Genomic DNA, 27,670 nt, shown 5'->3' with positions numbered 1-27,670 from the left:
TTTTATTTATTTGTTTTTATGCCATATCTCCTCTAGAAAGCCTACACCCTGGAGTTTGCTACCTACATTTCCATTAAGTTTAACCTGTGTTTGTCATCTCTGTATTTTCAGTAAACTGGTTGTTAGATGTAGACAGTTATGCTGAGGTATAAGAACTTCCATCAGAAAGATAATTTCTTTTTGTGATGTTAAGATAGTATTGTGGTTATTATTTAAAAAAAAATAAGTCCTTAAGAGTTAAACATGGAAATATTCCAGCTGAACAGATATGATATAAAGTCTTCAGTTTGCTCCCAAATAAACTGACTGGGATGTGGATTTAAAAATAAACAAAAACTAGGCATGCATTAATAACTTTTGGAGCTGGGCAATTTGTACATTAGGTTCATTATATTGCTTTCTCTGTGTTCAAATATTTCCTAGTGAATACCTTTTTAAATTTCTTAAACAATGACAAAAAGGATTAATCCTTTAGATCATGAGAAGACAACCAGATAAATCCAAAATGAGGAATACAATGCAAAGCATCTTTGCCAGACTGTTCAAAATGTAATGTCATAAAGGTTAAGACAGGCTAAGAACTACCATAGACTAAGTAACATAACCAAATGTTGGAAAAAAATAAATGATATTACTGGGACAAGTGAAATAAGAGTATATCATCAATGTTAAATTTCTTAAGTGGGAAAAAAGTACTGTGCTTGCACAGAATGCCTTAATTTCAAGATTATTATGTTGTGATATCTATAATTTATTCTCATAATTGAGAAGAAAAAATACAGACACATAAAACATTTAGCAAAATATAAACAACTAGTAAATATAACTGAAAGACTGCTGTTTAAGTATTCAAGGTAGATTCAAGCATTGTTAGCCTGATCCATTCATTATAAAAATTTCCCAGCAGTGAATGGTGATCATCACTTAGATACATTACTTCATTAGTGGAGATCTACCTTTTGTTTACATGGACTAAGAATATGATAACTGAGGCCAAGGACATTAAGGAAAGCAGGTAATCAAGTTAAAGTTGTTTATGACTACCATAAACTTGACTATAATACTTTAAGAGATGTAAATTTGGCTATGAGCAGTTTCTGGTCATGAGGCATAACCCTGATTTCAGGTGTATATGAACCATCTTGTTTTACTTAAAATGTATTTCCCTGTATCTTCTAATAGACTTAAATATGAAGAATTCTTAACATTTCAAGACACAGTTAGTACTGACTTCTCTGAGAAGCCTGGTGAGGAAAAACTCTTGAAAAGATGATTTTCTGTTTTGTCCTCTAATAACAATTTAGCAGTTTCATATATGCCATCTATTTTGCCTAAGTACTATTTATCATAATAATTATTAAAGCTAGATTAGATAGCACTGTCAACTCTACCTTTAGGAGAGCCCTAACTTCAACTATATATACAAGATTCCACACATCTGTAATGATCTCAGTGCTAAATTAAGTGCGAATAGAGGACATAAATAATGGAAAAAAAGAACAGAGAATATGACACATACAATGCGGCTGGACTAAAGCAAAACTGATACTACCAATATATCATAATAACCTTCCAGCTTTCAATGTGAAAGAAATTACATTTTCCCAGCTTTAAATTGAGGTAAATAATGTTCTGTGCTTAGTTACCATCTAGAAATATTATACTATACAGCCAGCTAGGTTTCTGGTTTTCCAGTTAAATATTTACCCAATCCCCTCTGCATTGCCCAAAATTTAATGTTGAAATATGAGTAGCAAGTATAATGATGTTGAAAGTAAATAATGTTATTATCAGTGTTGCCCACAATATATAATAGAATCAAAATGAAAAACAAGATTTTTTTGTGTGTCTAATAGGAGAAAAAAAGACAAAAAGCATTTAATGTGGAATGTAAAAAGAAAATGAATGACATAAATTGGTTGTGTGTATTGACGCACGGCAAGTCAACTGAGGTACTGAACAAAGGAACAGAGTGCGGTAAGCCCTTGTGCATGCACATGTATACACACTCATACCATAACTGGAATTGACTAAACAAAAGGAAGTGGGACTTAGAAGATAAAGGGCTTTAACTGACAGAACAAAGAAGCTTACATACTGTTACTAGGCAATGGTAAGTAAAAGTTTTAGAGGATGTTAAAAAATGAAAATAGAATAAGAAACATAAGACTACATATAAAATTAATAATTGAAGACAAACATTCCAATTTACTCCCTAGAGTACAAAAAGGCAATTACATGTAAAACAGTACTATAAAGTGTGGCCTGTATATATACTATGATGGAGACTCCAATTAACATACTCCTTTGTTATATTCTTCCACCACCTTCATTCTCTAAAAGACAAGTGATCTATATTTTCACAGGATTTTTCCCCCACCATGTATCATTTTGCAAGGTACTTTAAAAAAAAAAAGATTATGGGGCTGGGTTTATGGTTCAGTGGTAGAACACTCGAGTAGCATGCCTGAGGTACTGGGTTCAATCCTCAGTACATAAAAATAAGATAAAGATATTGTGTTCTTATACAACTAAAAAAATATATATTTTTTAAAAATTACTTAAATTAAAAAGCTTGGGCTGGGGATGTAGTTTAGTGGCAGAGCACTTGCCTAGCATGCGAAGGTCCCTGAGTTCAATCTCCACCACAACAAAAATAAAATAACATATTAAAAAAATTAAAAAGCTTTACTTACACCAAACTCCTCATTTCTTGAATGAGTCCATACTAGATTTGATAAAGACAACACACTTTTTTATTTTAAGGCAACAATGCACAAATCTGACTGGCATTCTCACTGGGCAAAGACTAGCATCTGTGCCTTTCATACACAAGATCAATGTCAGAACTGGCTTGAATCATTAGTTGGACATGAATACTTTCTTTCATTCCTACAATTTTGCCTAGTCTTATGACTAGAAAACACAAACTATTACATAATTGGGTCCAATATTTATAACTACTAAAAGAGCAGTTAATTGCTTGAAACCATACAGTAAAATTTGCATATTCTACATAATACAGAGTTCTACATATATTCAGATTCTCAATTATTCTATTATTATATTTACATAATACTGGAAAAAAACTAGTGGACTGGATGGTACTGTTGGAAGGATAGACACAAAATTCAGTGGAACAGAATATGGAGAATCCAGAAACAGACTGCCCAAATATGACTATATGTGAGATGCTTCAGATGCTTGTTTTCTTATAAACTACATATAGACACACACTATAAATTATACTCTATTATAAAAGTGTTATCCTCAAGGTCTTTTTCCTCACGAAGAGCCTAGATTTTTCACCTTTTCATATTTTTCTCTATGCCCACTTAGTAATTTGGAGTATATAAGGTAACAACGTCCCTACCTTGTAATTTATAGCTATATTATGAATAGTCAGATTTAACAGCAGTCTGTCTGCATAATATAACTTCAATACTTACCTGAAAGTTGTTCATCAGTCCATAGGAACAAGAATTGATTTCACAAGATGAAAAGTCAAAGTTTAATTTGCACGCTGCAGAAGTACAGTTTGTCAGTTCTGTTACAATGGTGTCATTAATGTTTCCAGTGGCATCCCGAACAACACAGGAACCTGAAGTACCAGCGACAAGAGAATAAAATAGCTAAAATCTATATGATTTTGGAATTACATCTACTCATAAAGAAATCAAAGTACTGACAAGATATATAGTATACACTGAATTTACAGTTAAGATAGCTTTACTTTGAACAAATTTGGAAAGTATCATGGTCTTCAGTGTACAAGTAATGAAACTGAACCTTTTAAAAATAGTATTTACACACAAATACTTAAAAATTGTATAAATGGAGTTGTGAAAATGGTACATTAGTAAAATTATCTCATGGCCTATTTGGTTAAGATGTCTTTAAGTAAATATAAATAGACCAAATAGAAAAAAAATGTTTTCCTAAATTCCAAATATTTCACTTTTGAAGCACGATCAAAGGTGAGACCAATAATATCAATCTTCTGTGAGAGAAAAAATTTTGAATATTATTGAATGAAAATTTTATTTAAACCTTTGTCTCAAATATGACTGCCCTGAGCTGGGTGTAGTGGCACACACCTATAATCCCAGTGGCACAGGAAACTGAGGCAGGAAGATGCAAGTTCAAAGCCAGCCTCAGCCATGTAGTGAGACCCTAAGCAACTTAATGAGACCCTAACTCAAAATAAAATATAAAAAGGGCTGGGGATGTAGCTCAGTGGGTAAGTACTCCTTGGTTCAATCAATCCCTGGTACAAGAAAACAACAACAACAAATCAAATATGATTAACCTTACAATAAGAAAATATATGTCATCTGAAGTTTGCTTTAAAACAACACATGAGACAGAGTGATAAAACAAGATTAACCATGTCCTAATAAGTTTTGCTAACTTTCTTGAAGTTGGTTGGTTGTTATACTGGACTTATTAGAGAATGCTGTCTACTTTTTTGTAAAATTGAGAACTTCCATAATAAAATATTTTAAAAGTTACCTTGAAACACTTATTTGAATAACACATAATATATAGTTAATGGTAATCATCATTCCTTAGACTAGTATTTATACTTTCTGAAGCATTTTATCAAGTATCATCATACATGAGATAAAAATTATAGGCATTTAGTAAGGACTAAACAGAAAACTAAGTTTGAGATGGAGAATATTTTAATGACTAAAAAGACTACATACTTCTTTATCCTTCAATTTCTTCTTCTACCTTTTGAACAAATTTGCAAACATGTTTCCCTAATGGTCCCTCTGAAACCACCAGGGGATGGGGAGAGTACAGAGCCCTGTGATATGTGTCAGCCCTATGGCAGCTATGTTTTCATGTGCTTCATGTACCAAAATTCTAAATCTGCAATTTTGGGGGTGAAAAAGGTTCTATTGCCTTAAACCAGTTATATAGTCAGTGATACAGAAGCTGTCTTTACTGGTCCAGCTACTGAACATCAGGGAAAAGGAACTGCCCTTGTTCCAAGGGCTAATATACACAGTATGAAATAAATACAAGTGCTAGCAGTTTTAGGGGGTCAGATAAAAATAGAAAATATTCATCTGTAACAAATAAAATTATTTAAAAAGTTGAAACATAATCAATTAAATCATTCTTTAAAGCTAAATTTTATTAAGCTAGCTTACATATAATGTATAAGCATGCTGGGAACTTAAAGGAAAACACAAAGCTTGCTAAACCTGTGTGTGTGTGTGTGTATATATGTCTTTCTCTCTATATATGAATATATGAATTCATTTTTTTTTTCAAAATTAATGAGATTTATTTATGGATTATTAATGATAAATGAAATCTAAAAATCCTTAAATGCCAATTCAGCTTATCATGATAATGACTATTAGCATTTCTAACTTTTGTTTAGAGAAATTTCAAAGTTACACTGATGTAAATAACAAAGTTTACAAATATACTTCTGTTATTATGTCACAATAAATCAGTAATATGTGGCAAAGCTGAAATATGATGAAACCTTCATATCATAAAATCAGTGAGTTTTGGAGTTTGTGTTGTTTTTATTCCCCATGATGCTGGGGATCGAACCCAAGATCTTATCCAAGCGAAGCATGTACTATACCACTGAGCCACACCAAGCCTGAGTATAAATGACACCACTAGTTTTCTTAGAACTGCTTTAAAATTATAATAGGCAACTATGTCTTTTTATGGAAATACTTTTGAACTAGAAGTTAGAAAATATATGAGAATATTTATACTGTGTATTATGAAACTTAAGACACATAAAAATTGGAAGGCTATTTACCTACAGACACTGCAATTCCTATGTAAACCACCGTAGTAATTAAAATGGCTAAGAGTGTTCCTTTGGGAATGGCTGACTGAGGATCCTGGAAGACAATAATAATTTTTTAAAAAATCTATCTTTTAAAATACATATACCACTTTTTAAAACCATATGACATTATATTTTAAAGTACTTACTGCAAGGTCACCTGAGATGTTTGCTCCAGCTAGAATACCAGTTGCAGCAGGAAAGAAGATGGCAAATACAGAAAAGAAAGTCTCTTCATCTCGGAAATCTGGTCCAAAGTTTTCATTAAATATTTCAGCTATAGAGAACATTTATTTGGAAAATAAATGATAGCAGATTAGTCCATAATAATTTTATGGTCAAAAGTAATTGGAGCATATGATCCCCAACTTTTCTTCAAGAAATTGGCAAATTTATGTATATTTCCTAATTCAAGTATTAGTATTCCTTTGTTCTTGTATGAGGGCATGTATAGTCAAAATGGTGATCTGACTTGGGTCATGTCCTACTTTTTTGTATCCCTTACCAATAATTTAAGAGCCTCTGACTTGTTGTCACTAGTCAAAATATAAAATCAAAGTGTGAACAACCCCTCCTTCTTAGAGGTCAAAGAAACACAAAACTAGGTAAGGAAACAAACTTCATACTAATCTGGAATCAGTCCCACTGCCCCTTACTTCTAACTTATGTTACCATCTGTGTGGGTTTGGGTCCATAGCTTTATCTGTTTTATAGTGGTGACCCATGCCAGATAATTTTAGCTAAGGTACCGTAAGTAAAGATTCTTTTCATTTCAATAATAATGATAGTTTCAGCTAGTCCTACTTTTTCTATTCTGAAAGGCATACACTGACACTAAAATAACCATTTACTTGTCGTTTTCATTATTTGAGTATCATGTGCCAGATCCTCTAAAGTTATTTAACACCTCAAAATGTTTATAGATATAATATGAATAAGCTATATGCAGTGTGTGCATTCATGAAACTTTATAAAGTCTTGAAGAGGAGGGACTACAAAATAAGAAACAGGTCATTATAGATGGCAATAAATATACTGATGGAAACGGGGGTGCTATGATAAAGAATAAAACAGAGAACCTAATTCAGCTTAAATACAGAAGTCTAAAGGACATAACCAAGAAGATAATATTTAAACTGACAGTTTACTGAAGAGTCAGCAGCAATGTGATCAATCATCAGGGAGAAGAGTATAGCTGAAATGAGAATCAACAAGTATAAACCCTAAGGGTTTTAGATATTCTGAGGAACTACAAGGTAAAGTTCTTATAGTAAAGGGAAAGATGAAATGAGATTGAAAACATCAGTAGGGATCAGATTATGCAAAATTTTATAAAAGTTTAAATTTTACCTTAAATAAAATGGAAAATCAGGGTAAGGCTAGAAGCACCCAAATGGCATAAGGTAGATTATGTTGTATAGATGCTGTGTGTCAACAATGGACTGAAGGGGTCAACTTCTGAAGCACAGAGACCAATTAGGAGGTTGCTTCAGTGGTTCAATCTACAGGTAGAATACTGCCTAATTAGAGGAATCAGAAATTAAGGGAGGCAGGTAGAAAACAGGAAGCACTGAGTTGTTAAGTTTCTTTCACTTGCTGACATAGGAAAGTGTGAGAAGGAATAAGTAGAAAATATACTGAAAAAATATTTCAACATTCACATGTGTGAATTTTACAGGAGAGAATCAGGTATAAGTTATTTTGAGTCATGAAAATGAGTATCAGCAAAGGAAAGAGAGTGGTTGGAAGGCAAGGACCATACCCTGTCCAACTCTGCATTTAAAGGATAGGAAGAACTGGGTTCAGTGGTGCTCGCCTGTAATCCCAGTGACTAGGGAGGCTAAAACTGGAAGATTGCAAATTTGAGACCAGCCTCAGTAGGCAACTTAGTGAGACCCCATCTCAAAATAAAATATAAAAAGGGCTGCTGGGGATGTGGCTCAATGGGTAACAGTCCCTGGGTTCACTCCCTGGTATAAACAAACAAAAGGACAGGAAGAAGAGGGGTAGTAATAGGAGGAGTAATAGATACACTGCCCAATGAGTTTTTGACACAAAATAAAACAAGAAAATGTTTTAAAAACAACTAAGAGAAATGCTGCTGAGGCAAAGAATAAAAAAATTGCACACTGAATTTAGCACATGTGATTGTCATTTTGACAGAAGCCAAAGTTAAAATGAAATTGATTCGATTTTATAGGGACTAGGCTAAGCACAGTCTCAAAATACCGCTATACAAACCATTTATGTTACAAAAATTAAAAAAAAAAAGATGACTTCACAACACAAAAACCTCCCAGATATCAACTTGACAGAGTAATCAAATACCACCAAAAATGGGAAAAACTGAAAACATGCACCCCTCCTGATGTGATGCACTGAGGAGAATGCATCATTCATCAGATGCTCTATGAATGAATAAATAACCTGAATCCACTGAAATAAGCCAGACAAACCCAAATGAAATACAAATGTCCTGCTCTTGAAAATGTCAACACTACAAAAGACAAAGGCAGGCTAAGGAGACTGAACAGTATGTGAAGAACCATTGGAGGGGGGTGGAGAAAGTAAAAGGCACGGCAGCTGAATGCAACACAGAAACACATGATCCTGGAGGAAAAATAAAATTCTATAAAGATCTTTAGAGACATTTGGGAAAAAAATCTGTATTAGCCCATATGTCAAATATTATTAGTACTGTGCCAAAGTTAAATTTCCTGAATCACTCTTTTCCTTACTAGATATAAGCAGAAGTATTTAGAGGTAAGAAGCTATGATTACTGCAACTTCTCTCAAAAGAAGGCAATCATAATAATAATTTGATATATAATATACATAGTAAATTTGTTACTACATATTATATATATAAGATAAATGTGGGAAAAAAAGATAAAAATAAAAGGTTCATCACTGAATCCAGGTAAAAAGTATAAAGAATTTATTTTACTATTTTTGCAAGTTTTCTACAGGCTTGTCTTTTTTTTAAAAAAAAAATAACAAGGAATAAGTGGGAGGTGAAGATCTGAGAAATTTATATATGAATGGTAACTAGAAAGTGAAGTCGTAACAAGGGGAATGAAAGACAACATTTTCAAAGATGAGAATTATTAGAGCAAGCTTATTATGCAGAGGCAGACATTTTGATTAAAGGAAATAAGTATGTTATAAAGAGAAGTGCCTTGGATAAAGTAAAAGAAACAGGATCCAGAAAAAGAAGAGGCCCTATTCCTTGGCAAAAGGAGGACAGAAAGGAAAAGGGCAAGAGGATAACATGAATATCTCCACATCACCATTAGGAGGTCATGTGAACTCAAGAGTTCATTAGCATAAATTGTACACTGCCAAAATTATCATAGTATAATGAAGAGGAAAGCCAAAGCAGTATCAACTACCAAAAGGAAAACTCATGTGCCAAAGCATTTAGATTTATTAACCTTGAACTAATGTAAGCCCAGATGTGCTACTTGAACACAATATACACTGTTAATATGCCATATAACTATATAACACCTTTATAAGATGTCAGAGATCTGAAGAAAAGGAAAAAAATATGGCTTAGAAGGTATCTACAGATATTTTAAAATCAACTGGAGTCAAAAGAAAATGTATTTATTGGGGATATTTTTAGAAGTAACCATACACTGTAATTTTTTTTTCCAGTTTTCGCTGGACACAACATCTTTATTTTATTTTTATGTGGTGCTGAGGATCAAACCCAGCGCCCCGCACATGCCAGGCAAGCACGCTACTGCTTGAGCCACATCCCCAGCCCACACTGTAATTTTTAATACTTTTTTTTAGAAGAAAAAATGGCAAACAATTGTTCCCCAAAAATACATAATATTAAAAAATGAAGTGAAAAAAAAAACTCATTACTAGGAAAAAATCTAATATATTTATAAGAGCACAAAATAAAGAAAAGAAGGCAATCAAAGAAGGCTACTAACTTATTTCTCGCTTGCCTCTTCTCCAACTTAGGAAACAAATTTAAAGCCCAGGTTGAGGTAAAAGCCTTAAAACAATGTGTATCAGAAAACAGCTCAGCTAACTGAGTCAGTGTTAGGTACAAGCCACACCAGTGCTATGTTCCAGTCAGTAACAAGATTAAGGAGCTTACAATAGAACATAAACCAATGAGATCTCTAGGCTCCAATTAGTTCAGCTGATTTTATTTATTTATTTATTTTTGGTTCCAGTAAGGCTTTCTGAAGGAAGAAGTGCATTGATCTACATTCTGTATCTTTTTACAGATCTGGGGAAAACAACTCAGGGAAACTAAACAAGATTTTTGCTTCTAGGGCTTAAAAATGTGGGTTTTAGCTGACTAGAGATAAGCCTCTCAGCAACTAATCTTTCCTACTATCTTAAAGACAGGTCCAGAGTTGCTTAATTAGGTCAACAGAGGATGGAGAGGACACTGATATAATGTTAGGAAATAATGAAGTCCTAGACAAGTAAATGTCACCAGCAGTTAAAAATAAAAGATTATAAAATATAAAAACTAAGAAAAATTCTCACATAATTAATATAAATTGCAGAGTAACTTAAGTGGCACTTACACCAAGAAACTAAGATATTTTAGTTGCTCTCACAATCTCACCTTTAAACTGCTGTGTTTATAAATAGTCATGTGCCAAATTGGTCAACAATGGAACACATATAGGACAGCGGTTCCATAAGATTATATTGCCTATTAACACTGTATACATCTTAATTTGTATTATATTTTGATATCTGCACAAAAATGAATTCAATGAATTCAATTCACAACAACTAATTGAATACATGCAGTTCATCCACCGAATTGCATGTCAATGAATGTTTCTCACAAAGTGTTTCCATAGTTAAGGGATACATAAGTATACATCTAAAATAATAAAAAATGGGGTGGTGATATGGCTCAGTGGTAGAACACCTGGGTTTGATCCCCAGCACCACATAAAAGGTCATGTTAGTTACAAACTGCCCCAAGAAGTAGAGATCAAAAGCACCTTTTCTCAGTATCACTGATTTTTGTAAATTCTATCACCTTTTGTTGCTAACGCTGAAAAATAAAAGATGAAAATGAAGGTGACTTTTATTGCAAGTGTACAGACTATATAAAGGTGACAAAAACTGAAATAAGAATGAGTGTGGATCACCAGAACTAACTCGTTACATTACAAAATACCTAAAATGTATTAAATTAGTTAGCAGTATAATGCTATAATATACATTCTTTAAAAGGTATTTATTAGGGCTGGGAATGTAACTCAGTGGTATAGTACTTGCCTCGCATGCATGAGGCCCTGGGTTCGATCCTCAGTACTACATAAAAAATATAAATAAATTTTAAAAAGATATTTAATCTTCTTTACTTACATTTATAACCAAAGAAACCTTTGGGCTTCTTGCTCTCCAATGAGATAAATGTTCCTATGACGAAGTCAGCAATGGCAAGAAGTAGAATCACCAAAAGAACAATTTGAGCCTGTAGTTTTAAACATTAAAAATAAAATCAAGTGTACTGTGTCAATACTTTTATTTAGTTTCACTAGAATGTAACTTTTCTTCTATTTTGTCTGCTTCCCCAAAGAGTGCCAAGCACAAAGCAGGTACTAGATAAGCTTTGGTTAAACAAACAAAGAACTGTTTTAGAATATTCTATATAATGGGGGTTAGCGGGTAGCAAAAGTAGGATCATGACATATATATCAAACCCTAAAGCACTAAAAATTATATATACTGTAAGATTTTCACCCTATGTAATTCGGTTTCCTTCAGCTTTCAGTGACATTCTTGACATTAAGAACAAATTTAACACATATGCAAGTTTTATACCAGATCCAAACGTATGTTAAATATGTGACTTCTATATGAAAAGAAGAGTAGACAAGTAGAGAATATGGAGGAGGAGAACTCAAGAGGCAATGAGATGGAAAGGAAAGAATTTTTCTCCAATTTTAACTCCCAATAAAAGTGAACAAATACTTATGAAAAACTATGTTATCAGCTGGGCATGGTGGTGCACACCTATAATCCCAGGGGCTTGGGAGGCTGAGGCAGGAGGAACTCAAGTTTACAGCTAGCCTCTGCACCTTAGCAAGGTCCTAAGCAACTTAGCGAGACTCTATCTCAAAATAAAATATAAAAAGGGTTAGGATGGCTGAGCGATGTGATGTACACCTATAATCACAGTGACTCAAGGAGGCTAAGGTAGGAGGAAAGTGAGTTCTAAACCAGCCTCAGCATTGGAGAGGGGCTTAGCAACTCAGTGAGACCCTGTCTTTAAATAAAATATAAAATAGGGGTAGGCATGTGGCTCAGTGGTGATTGCCCAGAGCTCAATCCCCAGTACCAAAAGAAAAAAAAGGGGGTGGGGGCTAGGGATGTGGCTCAGTGATGAAGTGCGAATAGGTTCAATTCCCTGTACTAAAAAAAAAAAAAAAAATTACATCAGTGAGAAAAAAAAAAACTACTTCTAATGCTAATCACATCCCTTCAACAAAGTAAATGTGTTAAAAGAACAAATAAATGAGGGGTTGGGAGTATAGCTCAGTGACAGAGCATGTGGTTAGCATGAACAAGGCCCTAGATTTGATTTCTAGCACTAAGAATATAAATAATTAAATAGACAAGATTTAATTTTATTCTAATATGACTTTAAAAGCTTCGAAAAAGATTCTTTCTTTTTTCTAATTTTCAGTTCAGTAAATATTATCACTTATAGAACAAATATGTGAGTTTTACAGAACCTACAAAAGTAAACATGAAAAAACTTGGACCTTCTGAGTTTCTGAACAGTATTTTTGTAGATATTCACTATTCAGGAAACTAGAATGGTGCTGTATCCTACTGTAATGCTCTAAGATCCAATAATATTTCTGCATGCTTTGCTGATCAGTGTGTGAATTCAGCAATTTTTTCAAGAAACACTAGCACTAATTGATTTCTGAAGATTTCAATATCAAGGGGTAAGAATTGCTTCTCTAACTTCAGGTGGACACTTTCAGTCATTGCCCCAGGTTTATTGTTAAACTGAATCTCTTTGAATAAATTATAAAACCATTTATTAAACTATGACTACCTAATATTGACCTGAATATTTCCATGTAAATACTGAAATATAGGGGAGGAAGTGAGAAGTTCAAAACTTAGGACAAAATAAAATAAAATATAAAAAGGGCTGAGGATGTAGCTCAGTGGTTGAGTGCATCACGCTTTGCATCTATGAAGCACTGAATTCAATTTCCACCACCACAAACAAAAACAAACTCGTTGAAAGTATTGTGTTTAACTGAATCCTAGACCGGTTTTCTTCAAATATGCCCCACCTACATATAGGAAATTAACAAACAAAAACAAAAAAAAGACAACCTCTAAAAGTTTGCATATTAAACATATATAGATACTCCTAACATGACTTACTTTTGCTTCCCACTCCATTCCAGCTACTGAGATTCCTAAAAGAATCACTACTGTAATGGCTCCAATAATTCGGATATCATTGATTTCATCTATCATAAGTATAGAATGTTCCTAGAAAAGAGAATTATAAATATAATGAGCAACAATGCCTTACATGTAGATGTTGAATAAATGCTTATTAAATGAACTGATGGGAAATCTAAGGAATGAATTATTATTGAGATGTCATTCCAGCATCTGATGATCTAACATCAAATGTATGATTAAATTAATACTTGAATATCTGATATAGATTCAATAATCAAAAAACAAAAAAAATGACTTTAGTCTGCTAATTAGATTTTTTTAAATGTCAGAGCAGAGATATATTTCATATTAACCTGGCTAGAGAACTCATGTTTTTGATGGTCTTTTATGATGTGTGAGGAAGAGATGAACAATCTCCATCATGCAGTTGTCAAAACCACATATTATTTCCATTCTACAAACAAAAATTACTTGAATTTAAGATTCATATTATAAAAGTTCCCCGGTAGATTAAAACTAAAAGCTATGATACCTCAATCAATCTAAGTAAGTAGCTATGTATGAATTACCACTGCTCAAATAAATTTATAAAAGGCTCAAAAACCTAAAATATCTATTTATTTTGATAACTTAGAATGACTGCATTATGATTGAAAAATTATAAAAGTTACAATTTTCCTATGCAGTTGCTTCTTTAAAAAAAAAACCCTTCTTATTAAAGCTTTTTAAAAAAACTCCTTCATAAAAGCAACAAGGGAAAAATCTTCTTTGAATTCCAATTAGATGAGCTTAATAAAAAAATTGAGAAAAATATCCCAGGATCCAAAGTCATTTTTGCCAACCAAAGGCATAGTAAGTGTCAATAAAACAGGAACAAATTCAACTTTTTTAAAGGACCCCATTTGATTTAATAAAATTATATCTAAACTTTTAGCTATATATTATTTTTAAATTTTAGTTTTATATCATTTGACATTTCCTATAGCATTTGGATAATCACACCTGATGATTACCTGTAGAAGAAAAAAATGATGAGAGTGCAAATATATATCTATTGGATCTGTTTTTAAATTGAGATTCACAGATCATAAGTACAACAGAACACCAAAGTTATAGCTCAATATATTTTTTGGGCTGGGGATGTGGCTCAAGCGGTAGCGCGCTTGCCTGGCATGCATGCGGCCCGGGTTCGATCCTCGGCACCACATACAAACAAAGATGTTGTGTCCGCTGAAAACTAAAAAATAAATATTAAAGTTCTCCCTCCCTCCCTCCCTCTCTCTCTCTCTCTCATATATTTTTTTATATTAAATCAAGTATTTTAAGTATTTGTTTCAATTTTGGTTGGATCTAACTTTCCACAAAACAAAAACATTTTAAAACTCTAAATATTCTGATGAGTTCACAAGCTTAATCTTAAACTGAGCAGAAAATAAGAACAAATACTAAAATAAAAATAAAAACTAAAACTAAACTAAAAGAATATGGACTTCAGTGATTATATCACTTGCTTACTTTATACATCTTCCTTTTCTTCATTTTGTTGGCCTATATAGGCAGAGGTCAAAGCAACATAGCGTCAGTCTTTTCAGAGTTTATGCTTCCTAATTTGCCATAATCTACTATAGAAGAATACCTACAACCTAACATGAACAACTTTCAGTTAATATGAAGGAATCTTACTCATTCTCACTTCTTTAAATGGCACATATCTCCATAACTTTTCAAACAAATTCTCTTCTGAATCCAAGAGCAGTACTATTAACTGTCTTCTGAACAGTTCTTTCTGAATAGTTAGATACCAGCTCTATTTGGTTCTTCAAATTAGCACATCCAAAATTAGGCTGTTCTATATTCTGTCTCATAGTGAATGGCATTACCTTCCAACTAAATCCAATAGTCATAAATCTGTGTATAAACTTGAAATCCTCATTTATCTTTCTTTAATTTCCCACATTACATTAATCATGAAGTCCTCATTCAACTTTATTAAAATATCTGAATATCATCTCCATCTCTCCAACTCCACTGGTCATTATTGTAATAAAAGCCACCATCTCCACTTCCAGGATAGTTACAATAAACTTTGAAATGGTCTCCATCCCAACTTGTGATCCTTCAAATCCATTTTCCATACTATGGTCAGATATTTCTCTAGGCCCCAATTCCAATATTAAAGCCCACTTTCCTACAAATAAGACCTTTCTTGAGTTGATGCTTTAAGACTTAAGTCTTGCCACTCCGTGTTTCAATCACAGTGAAATATTTAGTTTGTTTAACATAACATACTCTACACTTTCCAGGCCTTTGTTTCCTTTTCTTTCCTGTTCCCTCATGCCTGACTATACCTTTCCTATTTGCCTGCAAATGCTAACTCCCTTACTTGAAGACCCTTCCTCAACACTCCTACTACGCCGATTCCCAAAGAGGATCATGTAAACACCACCTCTCTGCCCCTAATTTGGGCTGCTAATGCCACCTACAGTATTCCACAGCAGGCATTCTAACATAATTTTCTTCTTTGTCTGTCTCTCGTACTAAATTTCTTGAAGGGCAAGTTTCTAAGTTATCACATCACAACTTTACTAACTCCTAACATGATGAGGGCACAGAGCACTCAATAAAGATGTGGCAAATGGATGACCAAAAGAAAGGTGAATTACCTTGAGTAACTCCACCACAGTTTCTGCAAATCCAACCACATACATAGCAACTGCAACAGCATTGGCAAAAGCGAATATCAGGCCAATTGCACCACCGAACTCTGGCCCTAGACTTCTTGATATTAAATAATACGCTCCTCCTAAAGAAAGAAAAAAAGAAAGTTAGGATTTAATACCAATCAAGCCTTTTAAATACATAAAGAATTCACAAAGCAGATACCTTCAGTAAGCACAGCAATTAAATTAACAAAAGGTGAGTATATTTTCAGGAACATTCAAAAAAAATTCTTCACAGTCCACTGCACTCCATTAAAAATCCCCCAAATTAGGAGAATTCTCCCACATCAAATATAAGCTCATCCTATTTTAAGTCCCACTTTCTCTTTCAAGCTTAGATTAAAATGGGCAGCCTCCTCCCCATATTCATAAATATCACGATCATTTCCCAATGATTTTCCAAGTAATATGTTAACTTTAAAATTCATAGTTGACCTGATTTCAATTGCTTAACTATAATGACAATTTGCAGGTGGTGTGAATACCAAGGCAAAAATAAAACAATTCTCATAACAAACTGCAAAGAAAAGCATATAATGGCATCCCAAAGAAGTAATTTGTACTCTAGTAAATCCTGCCTAAAAGGCAGAATAAACAAGATACTTCATGACATTATCACAAAGCAAGTATTTTTCTAACTTAAAAAATAAGTATGAAGATGTGGAAAAAAAATAAGCAATACTACTGGGCGCAGTGGCACACGTCTGTGATCCCAGTGGCCTGGGAAACTAAGGAAGCAGGATCACGAGTTTAAAGCCAGTCTAAGCAACAGCAAGGTGCTAAGCAACTCAGTGAGACTGAGACCCTATTTCTAAATAAAATACAAAATAGGGCCGGGGATGTGGCTCAGTGGTTGAGTCCCCCCAACCCAGAGTTCAATCCCCAGTGCTAAATAAATAAATAAATTTAAAGCAATATTTGATTTGAAGTCAATCTAATGTATTCCTGAAGTCTAGTCCTTATAAAATTCTAGTTTAAATCTGGTTTCTAGGTCATAACCAAATTATTAGTGTTAATAATATTGAAGCTACATAATATATATATATATTTCTGTATACTAAAGAAATGTTTAATTTTAAGGCCATTTAATGAAATGCTATTAAAACAGATGAATATTTGTTTCTATTATTCACCCAGTATAAAGATGATAAATAGAAACAACACAAAATTCTACCATCTGATAAAACACTAAACATGCAAATTTCATTTTGAAAATACCTGTAACACCAATTATTTATCACAGAAATCCTAGAGAAAAAAAATGCAATCTTACAATTTAACATAAGTCTCATAATTTGGGATGAAAATGACTTAAAAAATTTCTCAGGAATATTTCTGAACACTAAGAAGTCCAATAAATTTTTATGTAATAATAATTTTGTAAGTCAAATAAAGATCTTAATAAAAGCTCTAAAGACATTAAATCACATGAAAGTTAATTACAAGAAAAATCCCTGGCATATACTATGTCATACCTATAAACATGTATGCTTTCCAAATTAATATTTTTTCACTTACTCTTAATACCAACAATGGATTGACAACTATTATTTATCCTGATTTTATAAACAAGAAAATTAAGTCACAAAGAAAGGCTAATTGCAATCACAACCATTTATATGTTTTCATAGTTGAAAAATTAAACTTTAGAATAAGAACTACCACCAATAAGAATCCATTTGTTATGTGCTCTAGCATATTGATTATATAAGACTTCAATTTTGACATCCCAAATGATTTTAAAAATCTTCCACAAACCTAAACTTAAAACCCAGTTTGTTACTTTAGAGAGAGAGAGAGAGAGAGAGACAGAGAGAGAAAGAGAGAGAAAGAGAGAGAGAGTGAGAGTGTGTGTGAAAGAAATATAGATATTTATATTCTGTTTTCAGGAAATTTTCAGTGGATAATAAAGAAAATAAAAGCATCTATTTATCTTTAATTTTTAATCCTGATGATAAGCAAAAGTTCTATGCCCTATTCCTCCTCATTTCCATTCTTGCTTCCTAGAGGTAATGTGACTTAAAAACTGCTTCCTGGGGCTGGGGATGTGGCTCAAGTGGTAACGCGCTCGCCTGGCATGCGTGCGGCCCGGGTTCAATCCTCAGCACCACATACAAACAAAGATGTTGTGTCCGCCGAAAACCAAAAAATAAATATTAAAAAATTCTCTCTCTCTCTTTAAAAAAAAAAAAAAAAATCAGTCCTACTATGGGCTGAGAAAAAAACTAAAAAAAAAAAAAAAAAAAAAAAACCCTGCTTCCTTCCTTCTTCTACTAGAATTACCCATTCTAGCAACATACTATTTTCATCTTCATTTTATCTATGAGAAATAAGCTTAGAAAATTAAATAATTTGGTCAAGGTCCTGCAAATCTAGAAATGTACTTAAACTCAGATCTTTCTATCTTTGGGTGTTTACCCAATACAAAATTTATAATAAAATCTTGAAACTCAGTCTATAATGGAAAATGCTCAAGAGTACAGTAAAAAAAAAAAAAAAAAACAAAACAAAAAAACTATGTTCAATTAAAAGGCATCAAAACAAAAATTAACTACTTTCTTTCAAAAAATAATCTATTGTTCAAGCAAACACAGAAGTCAAAATCAGGGAAAAATCCTCATGGAGGCTCATAATCCAGCCATAAACTACCCCAATTACTGAGTACAGGGAATGTATTCTTTTGCCAGGCACTATGGCGCATGTCTGCAATCTATGCAACACAGGAGGCTGAGGCACGAGAATCTTGAGTTCAAGACCAGCTTCAGCAATTTAGCAAGGCCCTAAGCATCTTAGTGAGCCCCTGTCTCCTCGTGAAATATAAAAAGGAACTGGTGATGTGGTTCAGTGGTTAAGTAGAGAAAGAAAGGAAAGGAAGAAAGAAAACAAAAAATAAGACGCCAGAAATGACATGTAGTGATAAAACCACACTGGGTTCTCTTATTATTCCATGTGGATTCGCAGATTTGTAGTTCTTTCTAAATCTCAAATCAACCATAAATACTAACTAGGTTAATCAAAGGCCTAAGAATAAGTGTTAAAATGCTTTTACTAAGCCATAACAAAAGACAGCAGTTTAAAAACTAATAAAACCAGGGTTGGAGGTATAGTTCAGTGGTGGAGTGATTGCCTAGCATGTGTGAGGCTAGAGTTTCAATCTACAGTACCACCATCCCCCGCCCCCCAAAAAAGGACAAAAGATTTGAATGTATCACAAAAGAAGACCCAAGCAATCAATAAGCAATGTTCATCATCATTCATCAACAGGAAATGCTTTAAGACGCCATTAAACTTCCACGAGAATAGCTATAATACCTAATTAAAATAAAGAAATTAATTTTTAAAACATAACAAGTATTAGCAGCAGTAGAAAAACTGAATCTCATATATTGCTGATGAAATTTTAAAATGGTACATCCACTTTGGAAAACTGGCAATTTCTTATAAAGTAAATTATTACAACTATTTCAAGAATCAACAAGTCCACATCTTTTCTCTCAAAATGAGGAAGAATATACCACAACAAAGTCTTGTTCAAGAATGTTCATGTCAGTTTACTCAATAGCCCCCTACTTAGAAAAAAATGAAATGTCCACCAATAAGGTACAAAAGAAAACAATTTATTGCTATTATAAGTTCTATTAAGTAGAATACCACACAGCAATAAAAATGAAGAAACTAGACACTGAACAACATGGATAAGTCTCAAAAACATTACAGAGTGAAAAGGTAGAGGCAGAAGACTTTTACGACTTTTTAGCCTGGGACACAGGTGAGGGATAAACTGCAAAGAAATGCAAAAGAACTTTCCAGTGTGACAGAAAAATTCTATAGTTTGCCTAAAATGTATATGCTTATCAAAACTCACAGAGCTGGAAATTTAAAATGTGTGCCTTTTACTGCATGTGTATTTTACTTCAATAATGACGATTTAACAAGCTATAAAATTTTGTTGACAATTACTATTTTAAAAACTCTACCCTACTCTGCTTTTGACACATAGTACTGGAATACACATATACCCCAACATACCCTATCCAAAATGAGATAGCAAAATATATATGCTGGATTTCAAGAGAAGATTAGGAGAGACTGGCTTTCTTAGTCAAGTTCATCTACTTAATTACTTATTAAAAAAAAAAAGTCGAAAGAAATCTCCAGTTATTTTTAAAGCTGGGTTATGTGTTAAATGTAAAAATTTTTTTAAAGGCAATTAAATCTATATATCTTTTTGAAGAAACAAAAAACCAAAACCTCAATTCAGGACTAGCATCTAACATCTACAATGTGAAACAGATATAGTATGACTCAAGTTTCTCACTGCTATACCACTCTTGCCATACACTTCTACTGTGTCATTTCATGGAATCCCAGTACTAGAAGAGATCTCAGAGGTTGTCAGATCAAACTCCTCACTTACATACAGTAAATTGAGATTCTGAGAGAGCTGTAACTTCAAGCAATAGATGAGTAGTTAAGCTGTTAAAAGACTTGTTAAATAAATATAAGAGATTATTATTTTGGCCTAGGTTCTTGTACTGTGGCCTAACAGACTAGACTAAAATTAAAAATAGAGTCACTCATGCTAAAGTTCCATGACACCAAAACAAAGCTAAACTGTTCATCCTACTTCTAAGAAAACAGGGTAAGTGAGAGATAACAAATTTGCCAAACAGGCCAGCTTCAAATTCTTTTTGCCCAGTGGAGTATAATGGGGCATATCTAATTCCAGTGGACATGGGAGGCTGAGGCAGGAGGATCACAAGTTGAACACCAGCCTCAGTAACTTATTGAGGCCTTAAAACAACTTATAAGACCCTGTCTCAAAACAAAAAATTTAAAAAAAAAAAAAAAAAAAGGTCTGGGGATGTGGTTCAGTAGTAAAGCACCCCTGGGTTCAATCCCCAGTACAAAACAAAACAAAAACCTCTCTCTATATATATAATTTATCTATTATATATATAAAATACATATAAAGAAACCAAACCCTATACATATATGTGTGTGTATGCATATTTCTGCCTTAATCCTTTCACAAGGAAAGGTAACCTGTAATAACTTCATGTGAGCCGTTATTTTTCTATTGCTGTGTCTCTCTGCCCTCTCTCTGAAATGACCAATCTGCTTTTTGATCTTTGTTTCTGCTTTTGTAAGCCCCTCTGTGTCTATAAACCTGCCTTCCTCTGCTTGGCTCATTAGAACACACTTTCTGTTTTGAAATGTTGCCTGATTCTGGAATGAAAATAAAGCCAATTAAGATCTTTAAATCATTGAATTTTGTCATTTGACAGAATTAAGTGATCTGTTACAAACTAAAATGAATGTCTTCCTATCTCTTACTATTGCTCAAAAGTTAAATAATTTAGAACTTGTTAGAAAAAATAAAGCCCTTATTACAATTGTATTCAAAACGCAGGCAAAATACTAAAAATCTTTTCCTTGGCATGATGCTATGGTATGAAAATATACATATATGGTCTTTGTCCCACTTTCATGGAACAGAACTTGTAAAACCATTGGCACTTCCTAAGTGATAGGAGTGAGGTGAGAGGCATTTTTTGTTATTCAAAGTAAGTCCCTTTCCACCATAGCTGAGTTTATGCTAACCAGGCAACTCTTTGTAGCTCTCTAGATAGCTTCAAGGAGAGCTGGTTGCCAGAGAAATAAGAGGGTTGGAACTTTCAGTCCCAATCCCTAACCTCAGGAGAAGGGACAGGAGAAGAACTGAAGATTGATTAAATCATTAGTCATTGGTAATTAACTCAATCATGCCCATATAATGGAACTTCCATGAAAATCCTGAATAATGGGATTAAGATAGCTTCCAGGTTGAAGACCCAGAATTGCCAGGAGGGTGGCTTCCAGAGAGGACACAAAAGCGGCTATGGAGTGGCTATGCCTTCCCCTATACTATGCTTTATTCATCTCTTCTATTTAGTTCAGAGTTGTATCCTTTATAATAAAGTGATTTTAAGTAAACTGTTTTCCTAAGTTCTATGAGCTGTTTAACAAATCATCAAACCTTAGGAAGAGGTTGTGAAAACCACCAGTGTATAGTAGGTCAGTCAGAAGTACAGGATTCCTGCATTTGCAATTGGCATCTAAATGATGATAGTCTAGGGTGAATAACGCCACCCTGTGGGGTCTGCCTTAACTCCAGATAATTAGTATCATTATTTAATTAAATCACTCACCACTTAACTATCTATTGGAGAGCTGGTTGTTGGTATGCAAAACTCCGACACATTTGGTCAAAACTTCTGCTATGCAGAAATAGATCTTAGTAGTACTTCCTAATACCTAATGCACAAGAGTTGGACAAAGGATTTTGCAAAGATGAATGGAATAGTTTAGTGTCTAGAAATAGATCCACAGATGTAGAATCAATTAAATTTTGACAAAAATCACAAAGGTAATTTTGGAAGAGATAATCTTTCAACAAATGATACTGAAAAAACTGAATATCCTGGTTCATATTGTACACCATAAACAAAAGCTAACTAAAAATGAATGATGCAGGGGCTAGGGTTGTGGCTCAGTGGTAGAGTGCTTGCCTAGCATATGTGAGGCACTGGGTTTGATCCTCTGCACCACATAAAAATAAATAAATAAAATAAAGGTATTGTGTCATATACAACTAAAAATTAAATTTTTAAAAATGAATGATACAACTAACTTAAAGCCTAAAGCTATAATGGAACTTCCATGAAAATCCTGAATAATGGGATCCAGAAAGCTTCCAGGTTGATGGACCCAGAATTGCCAGGAGGACGGCTTCCAGAGAGGACACAAAAGAAGAAAATCTTTGTGACTGTAAGCTAGGCAAAGATTTCTTGAACATGACACGAAAAACATGATCCAAAAAAGAAAAAGTGATAAACTGGACATCATCAAAACTAAGAACTGTTCTTCAAATGATGGTATTAAGAGAATACAAAGATAAGAGATGCACTAAAAAAAGTAACTGTGAATCCTGTTTGATGAATCATCTTTTTTCTTTTGAATTCTCAAAACTCAATAGTAAGAAGTTCAAACAAAATGAAATAAATGACTCTCCCTCAAAATGGGCTACAGATTTGAGTATACATTTACATATAAGGGAAGATGCCCAATATCTTTAGCCATTATGAAAGTGAAAATGAAAACCACCATGAGACAATAATATACACATATTAGAATGAGAAAAAAATAAAAAAGACAATACTAAGTACAGCGAGCATACATTTGTGAAAAAGCTGGAGCTCACTGGCACTTATAATTGGTTGTAATACAAAATGATACAAGCATTAGAAAATAGTTTGTCAATTTCTTATCATTTGAGCCAGCAAGTTTACTCCTTGGCATTTACCTGAATAATATGAAAACCTTCATTCAAACAAAACACTTCTATATTTGTACCAAGTTTATGGGTAATAGCCTAAAACTTGCTTTTTAGGACATAGTCTATATACATAATAAGAATCATCTATATATTTTATGATATCCAAAAGTACTTTGTAAAAATGAAATTCAGTTATATTGAAGAAGGAATCAAAGGGTACAAGTAACAAAAATGTAATAATTATCAAGAAGAAAACTTAGAAATTTCTATCCAAAATACATCTAGTGTAATTAACAAATATACTCAAAATTCCCTGTGAGAGAGTCAAACTGCCTACTTTACTCTCCCCAGACAAAAGCCACCTTGTGTACAATTCTGAGGAACAACTCTGGGAATGCAACAGAATTACAATGACCTAACATTCATTTTGCATTAATCTTCTAGAAAATATATTCTAATAAGCTGATTTACAAACACATTGCACAGTTTGTTATTAAGTCAAACAAGGAAAGGTTAAGTAACAAATATGACACCTTCAAAACAGAACTGGATGCTATCATTGTGAATGAGCACCAAAACAGTACAATTACATTTTGAAACCAAGTTAAAATAATTATTAATTATTTAAGAAAATGCCCATGTCAAAAATTATTCACTTGCCAGGCATGGTGGTGCATGCCTCTAATCCCAGAGGCTCAAGCGGCTGAGGCAGGAGGATCATGAGTTCAAAGCCAGCCTCAGCAACTTAGTGAGGCCCTAAATAACTCAGTGAGACCCTGTCTCTAAATAAAACACCAAAACACCAAAAAGTACTGTGGATGTGGCTCAGTGGTTAAGTGCCCCTGGGTTTAAAATCTACTACCAAAAAAAAGAAAAAAGAAAAAAAAAAAAAAGAAAGACAGAAAAAGAAATAGAAAAAGCAATCATGAAATTCATTTGGAAAAATAAGAGACTGAGAACTACCAAAGCAATCTTTAATAAGAGTGAAGCAGGAGGCATCACAATGCCAGATCTTAACTATACTACAGAGCTATAGTAACAAAAACAGCATGGTATTGGCCCCCAAATGACGTGTAGATCAATGGTTCAGAACAGAGAACACAGAGACAAACCCACATAAATAGTTATCTCATACTAGATAAAGGTGCCAAAAATATACATTGGAAAAAAGATAGCCTCTTCAACAATGGTGCTGGGAAAATTGGAAATCCATATGCAACAAATCTCTCACTTTGCCCAAAACTCAAAGTGGATCGAGGACCTAGGAATTAGACCAGAAACATTGCACCTAATAAAAGAAAAAGCAGGCCAAAATCTTCATCATGTTGGCTTAGGACCTACCTTCTTTAACAAGATTCTTAAAGCACAAGAAATAAAATCAAGAAGCAATAAATGGGATGAATTCAAACTAAAAAGCTTCTTCTCAGCTAAAGAAAAAAACCAATAACCTGAAGACAGAGCCAAAAGAATGGGAGAAAATTTTTACCACACGCACATCAGATAGAGCACTAATCTCCAGGATATACATATATACATATATATATACATATATATACGTATACATATATATATACGTGTATATATATATATATATATATATATATATATATATATATATATACACACACACATATATATATAGAACTCAAAAAACTTAACACCAAAAAACCAAATAACCCAATCGATAAATGGGCTAAGGAAATGAGCAGACACTTCACAGAAGATACACAATTGATCAACAGATACAAAAAATATACTCAACATCTCTTGCTATTAGGGAAATGCAAATCAAAACTACTCCAAGATTTAATCTCACTCCAGTCAAAATGGCAGCTATTAAGAATACAAACAACAATAAGTGTTGGGAAGGATGTGAAGGAAAAAGCACACTCATACATTGCTGGTGAAACTACAGATTGGTGCAGCCAATCTGGAAAGCAGTATGGAGATTCCTTGGATAACTTGGAATGGAACCACCATTTGATCCAGCTATCACACTCATTTATCTATACCCACAGGACTTAAAATCAGCATACTACAGTGATGCAGCCACCTCAATGTTTATAGAAGCTCAATTCAAAATAGCTAAACTGTGGAACCAACCTCGATATCCTTCAATAGATGAGTGGATAAATAAATGGTGGAATATACACAATGGAAGATTATTCAGCCTTGAAGAATGGAATTATGGCATTTACAAGTAAATGGACACAGTTTGAGAATATCATGCTAAGCAAAGTAAGCCAATCCCAAAAAAACAACGGCTGAATATTTTCTGATAAGTGGATGCTGACCAATAATGGGGGGTTGGGGGGAAAGGGAAGAATGGAGAAATTTTGGATTAAGCAGAGGGGAGGTGGGGTATATGTAAGAGGGGAAGTTGGCAGAATGAGATGAACATTATTACTCTATGTACAGGTATGATTGCATGAATGGTTGTACTCCATTCGTGTAAAAAATAAAATTAAAAAATATATTTATATATATAAAATTATTCACTCACCAGATTTATATGTGAGTTACTTATAACATACAAGTAGTGTTTTACTGAATAAAAAAACATACTATATTTAAACCTAAGAAAATCTCATAAAACAACTGTTGCAGAACTGCCTTTTGCAGCCTTTTCAAACATTTCATTTACCTGAAAAGTCAGTTTCAAATAAATTAGTTACAACGGAAAAGAAGTTAAAAAAAAGAATAGAACTATGGAGTTGAATTATAACAGAGCTTCTTGCTTTGGAACGCTAGAAATGAGTAGTTAATAGTTTTAGATGAAACAAAAAAATTTAATAATCAGTGATAACCTGTTTTTACCAATATAGTAAGTACTCTTTGTGAAAATGTGGAAAGTATTTTTCCTCTCTTCCAATATTTGGAACAAAAATTCAGGTCTTCAGTTATTTTTGGAGAAATGAAAAAAGATGTAGACATTTAAGAAGGATTCACAAGCAGAATCTGCATAACATTTCATTTTACTGGGAAAAAAGGATGTAACTAATTCATTTATGCTCTCATTATCCATATATGTGATAACATTTATCAATGCAACACTGCATTAGACAAGTTACTATATGTCAAAACCATGGTATGATCCTAGCAGCTAGGTCTGAAAAAATAACAGTACTATTATTATCAGAACATAAGCTCCAAGAAAACTGGATCTTATTTGACTTACACTGTTATAAACCCAGTGTCTATCACAAAATACTCAGTAAAACTTCACTTTAATCATGGACTAGGCAGGTTCATATTTATTGTGAATTTTTAGAACTACATGACTGAAATTTGATGTAACTTGAGTTTTTAATTGAAATGGCAATGACCTATTGTTAAATAAGTTAGTTAAGTGTACCAAAATAAAGTGGTTGAGAAATCTTTTCCTTCTATTACTAATTCTTTCATTCATTAATATAGTATGACTCAAAAACCAGAATTTATACATCTTACACTTGTTCAGATCCCTGAGGCTAGCCTCTAAGTGAGTCTATATGTACATTAGTTGAAGATGAGAGAGTATTGGTTTGTGATATGAGTAAAGCCAAAGCCAACACCATCTAATTATAGAACTGTAACAGGATTCATGCAAATTTTGTAAAACACAAGCTTTCAAGAACATTGATGTGATTTACAGAACAAGAGAAAGCTCTAGACACCCAGCAAACTGAAATAATTTTAAATGTAAGAATGTATCTTTCAAGCAGGAATTATGCCAGAGATGAAGGCAAACTTCATCAGTTAACTGGCACTATTCTTCTTTTCCTGTAGGAGGTAGAAAACCTAAGGGATGATTTTTTAACCTACTGCCAGTGGCTTTAAATAGTACTCCAAATCTCGTTTATAATCTAATCAGCATAAAACTAAATATTTTTTATTTCCTAAATTTTTGCTTTTCCAGAAACCATGTTTCCTTATTAATTGAACATCATTATATTTGTTTGCAAGTTGGCAGTAAATTCATACTAGAGAAACAAAACTACAACTTTACTAGATGTCTGTTTAAACTCTAAAATGTAGTTTAAGCCAAAGTTAAAATAAACCAAAAACATAAAATCTCTCCTAGGGCAAAAAGTATACAACTCTAGCAAAAGTAAAGACTTCACATACTTCCACAAAGTTAGAAACATTCCTTTTACAACAAGAACAAAACATTCACTATTAATAAAATACAAATAGATGTTGTAATTCAGTTAAGAATCAATGTTGGGTGTGTGGGAAACTCCCTGCTGAAGCTAAAGTTAAGTTTCCATCTGGCAAGAACATCACAGAATCTCTTATCCCTCCCCCTCCTCTCAAAAGGGCGCCAAGCCGAAGAGCGCTAAATTCAAAAGTTTTCTTGACCAATCCCCACTGGACATAGTGTCCGCTTGC

General features: G+C 33.2%; 1 protein-coding gene across 2 annotated transcripts in view; it reads right to left on the bottom strand.

Annotated features, from left to right (window-relative positions):
• The window catches only part of Slc12a2 (solute carrier family 12 member 2), a 100,706-nt gene that overhangs the window by 37,954 nt on the left and 35,082 nt on the right, over positions 1 to 27,670 (bottom strand). For both annotated transcript variants that reach the window (XM_046460150.2, XM_046460149.2), the window contains exons 5-10: positions 15,925 to 16,064; positions 13,235 to 13,345; positions 11,189 to 11,297; positions 5,977 to 6,104; positions 5,798 to 5,882; positions 3,450 to 3,601 (exon numbers count right to left, since the gene is read on the bottom strand). In XM_046460150.2, the coding sequence (XP_046316106.1) occupies positions 3,450 to 3,601; positions 5,798 to 5,882; positions 5,977 to 6,104; positions 11,189 to 11,297; positions 13,235 to 13,345; positions 15,925 to 16,064 (725 nt within the window). The remainder of the gene's footprint in view (positions 1 to 3,449; positions 3,602 to 5,797; positions 5,883 to 5,976; positions 6,105 to 11,188; positions 11,298 to 13,234; positions 13,346 to 15,924; positions 16,065 to 27,670) is intronic.

The sequence above is a fragment of the Marmota monax genome, unplaced genomic scaffold, assembly GCF_021218885.2.
Source record: "Marmota monax isolate L192 unplaced genomic scaffold, Marmota_monax_Labrador192_F-V1.1 WCK01_AAM20220418_F8-fsc00006, whole genome shotgun sequence".
In the NCBI taxonomy this organism is placed as follows: domain Eukaryota; kingdom Metazoa; phylum Chordata; class Mammalia; order Rodentia; family Sciuridae; genus Marmota; species Marmota monax.
Note: the sequence above shows the minus strand (reverse complement) of the source record. Positions and strands in the feature narration are given on the sequence as shown.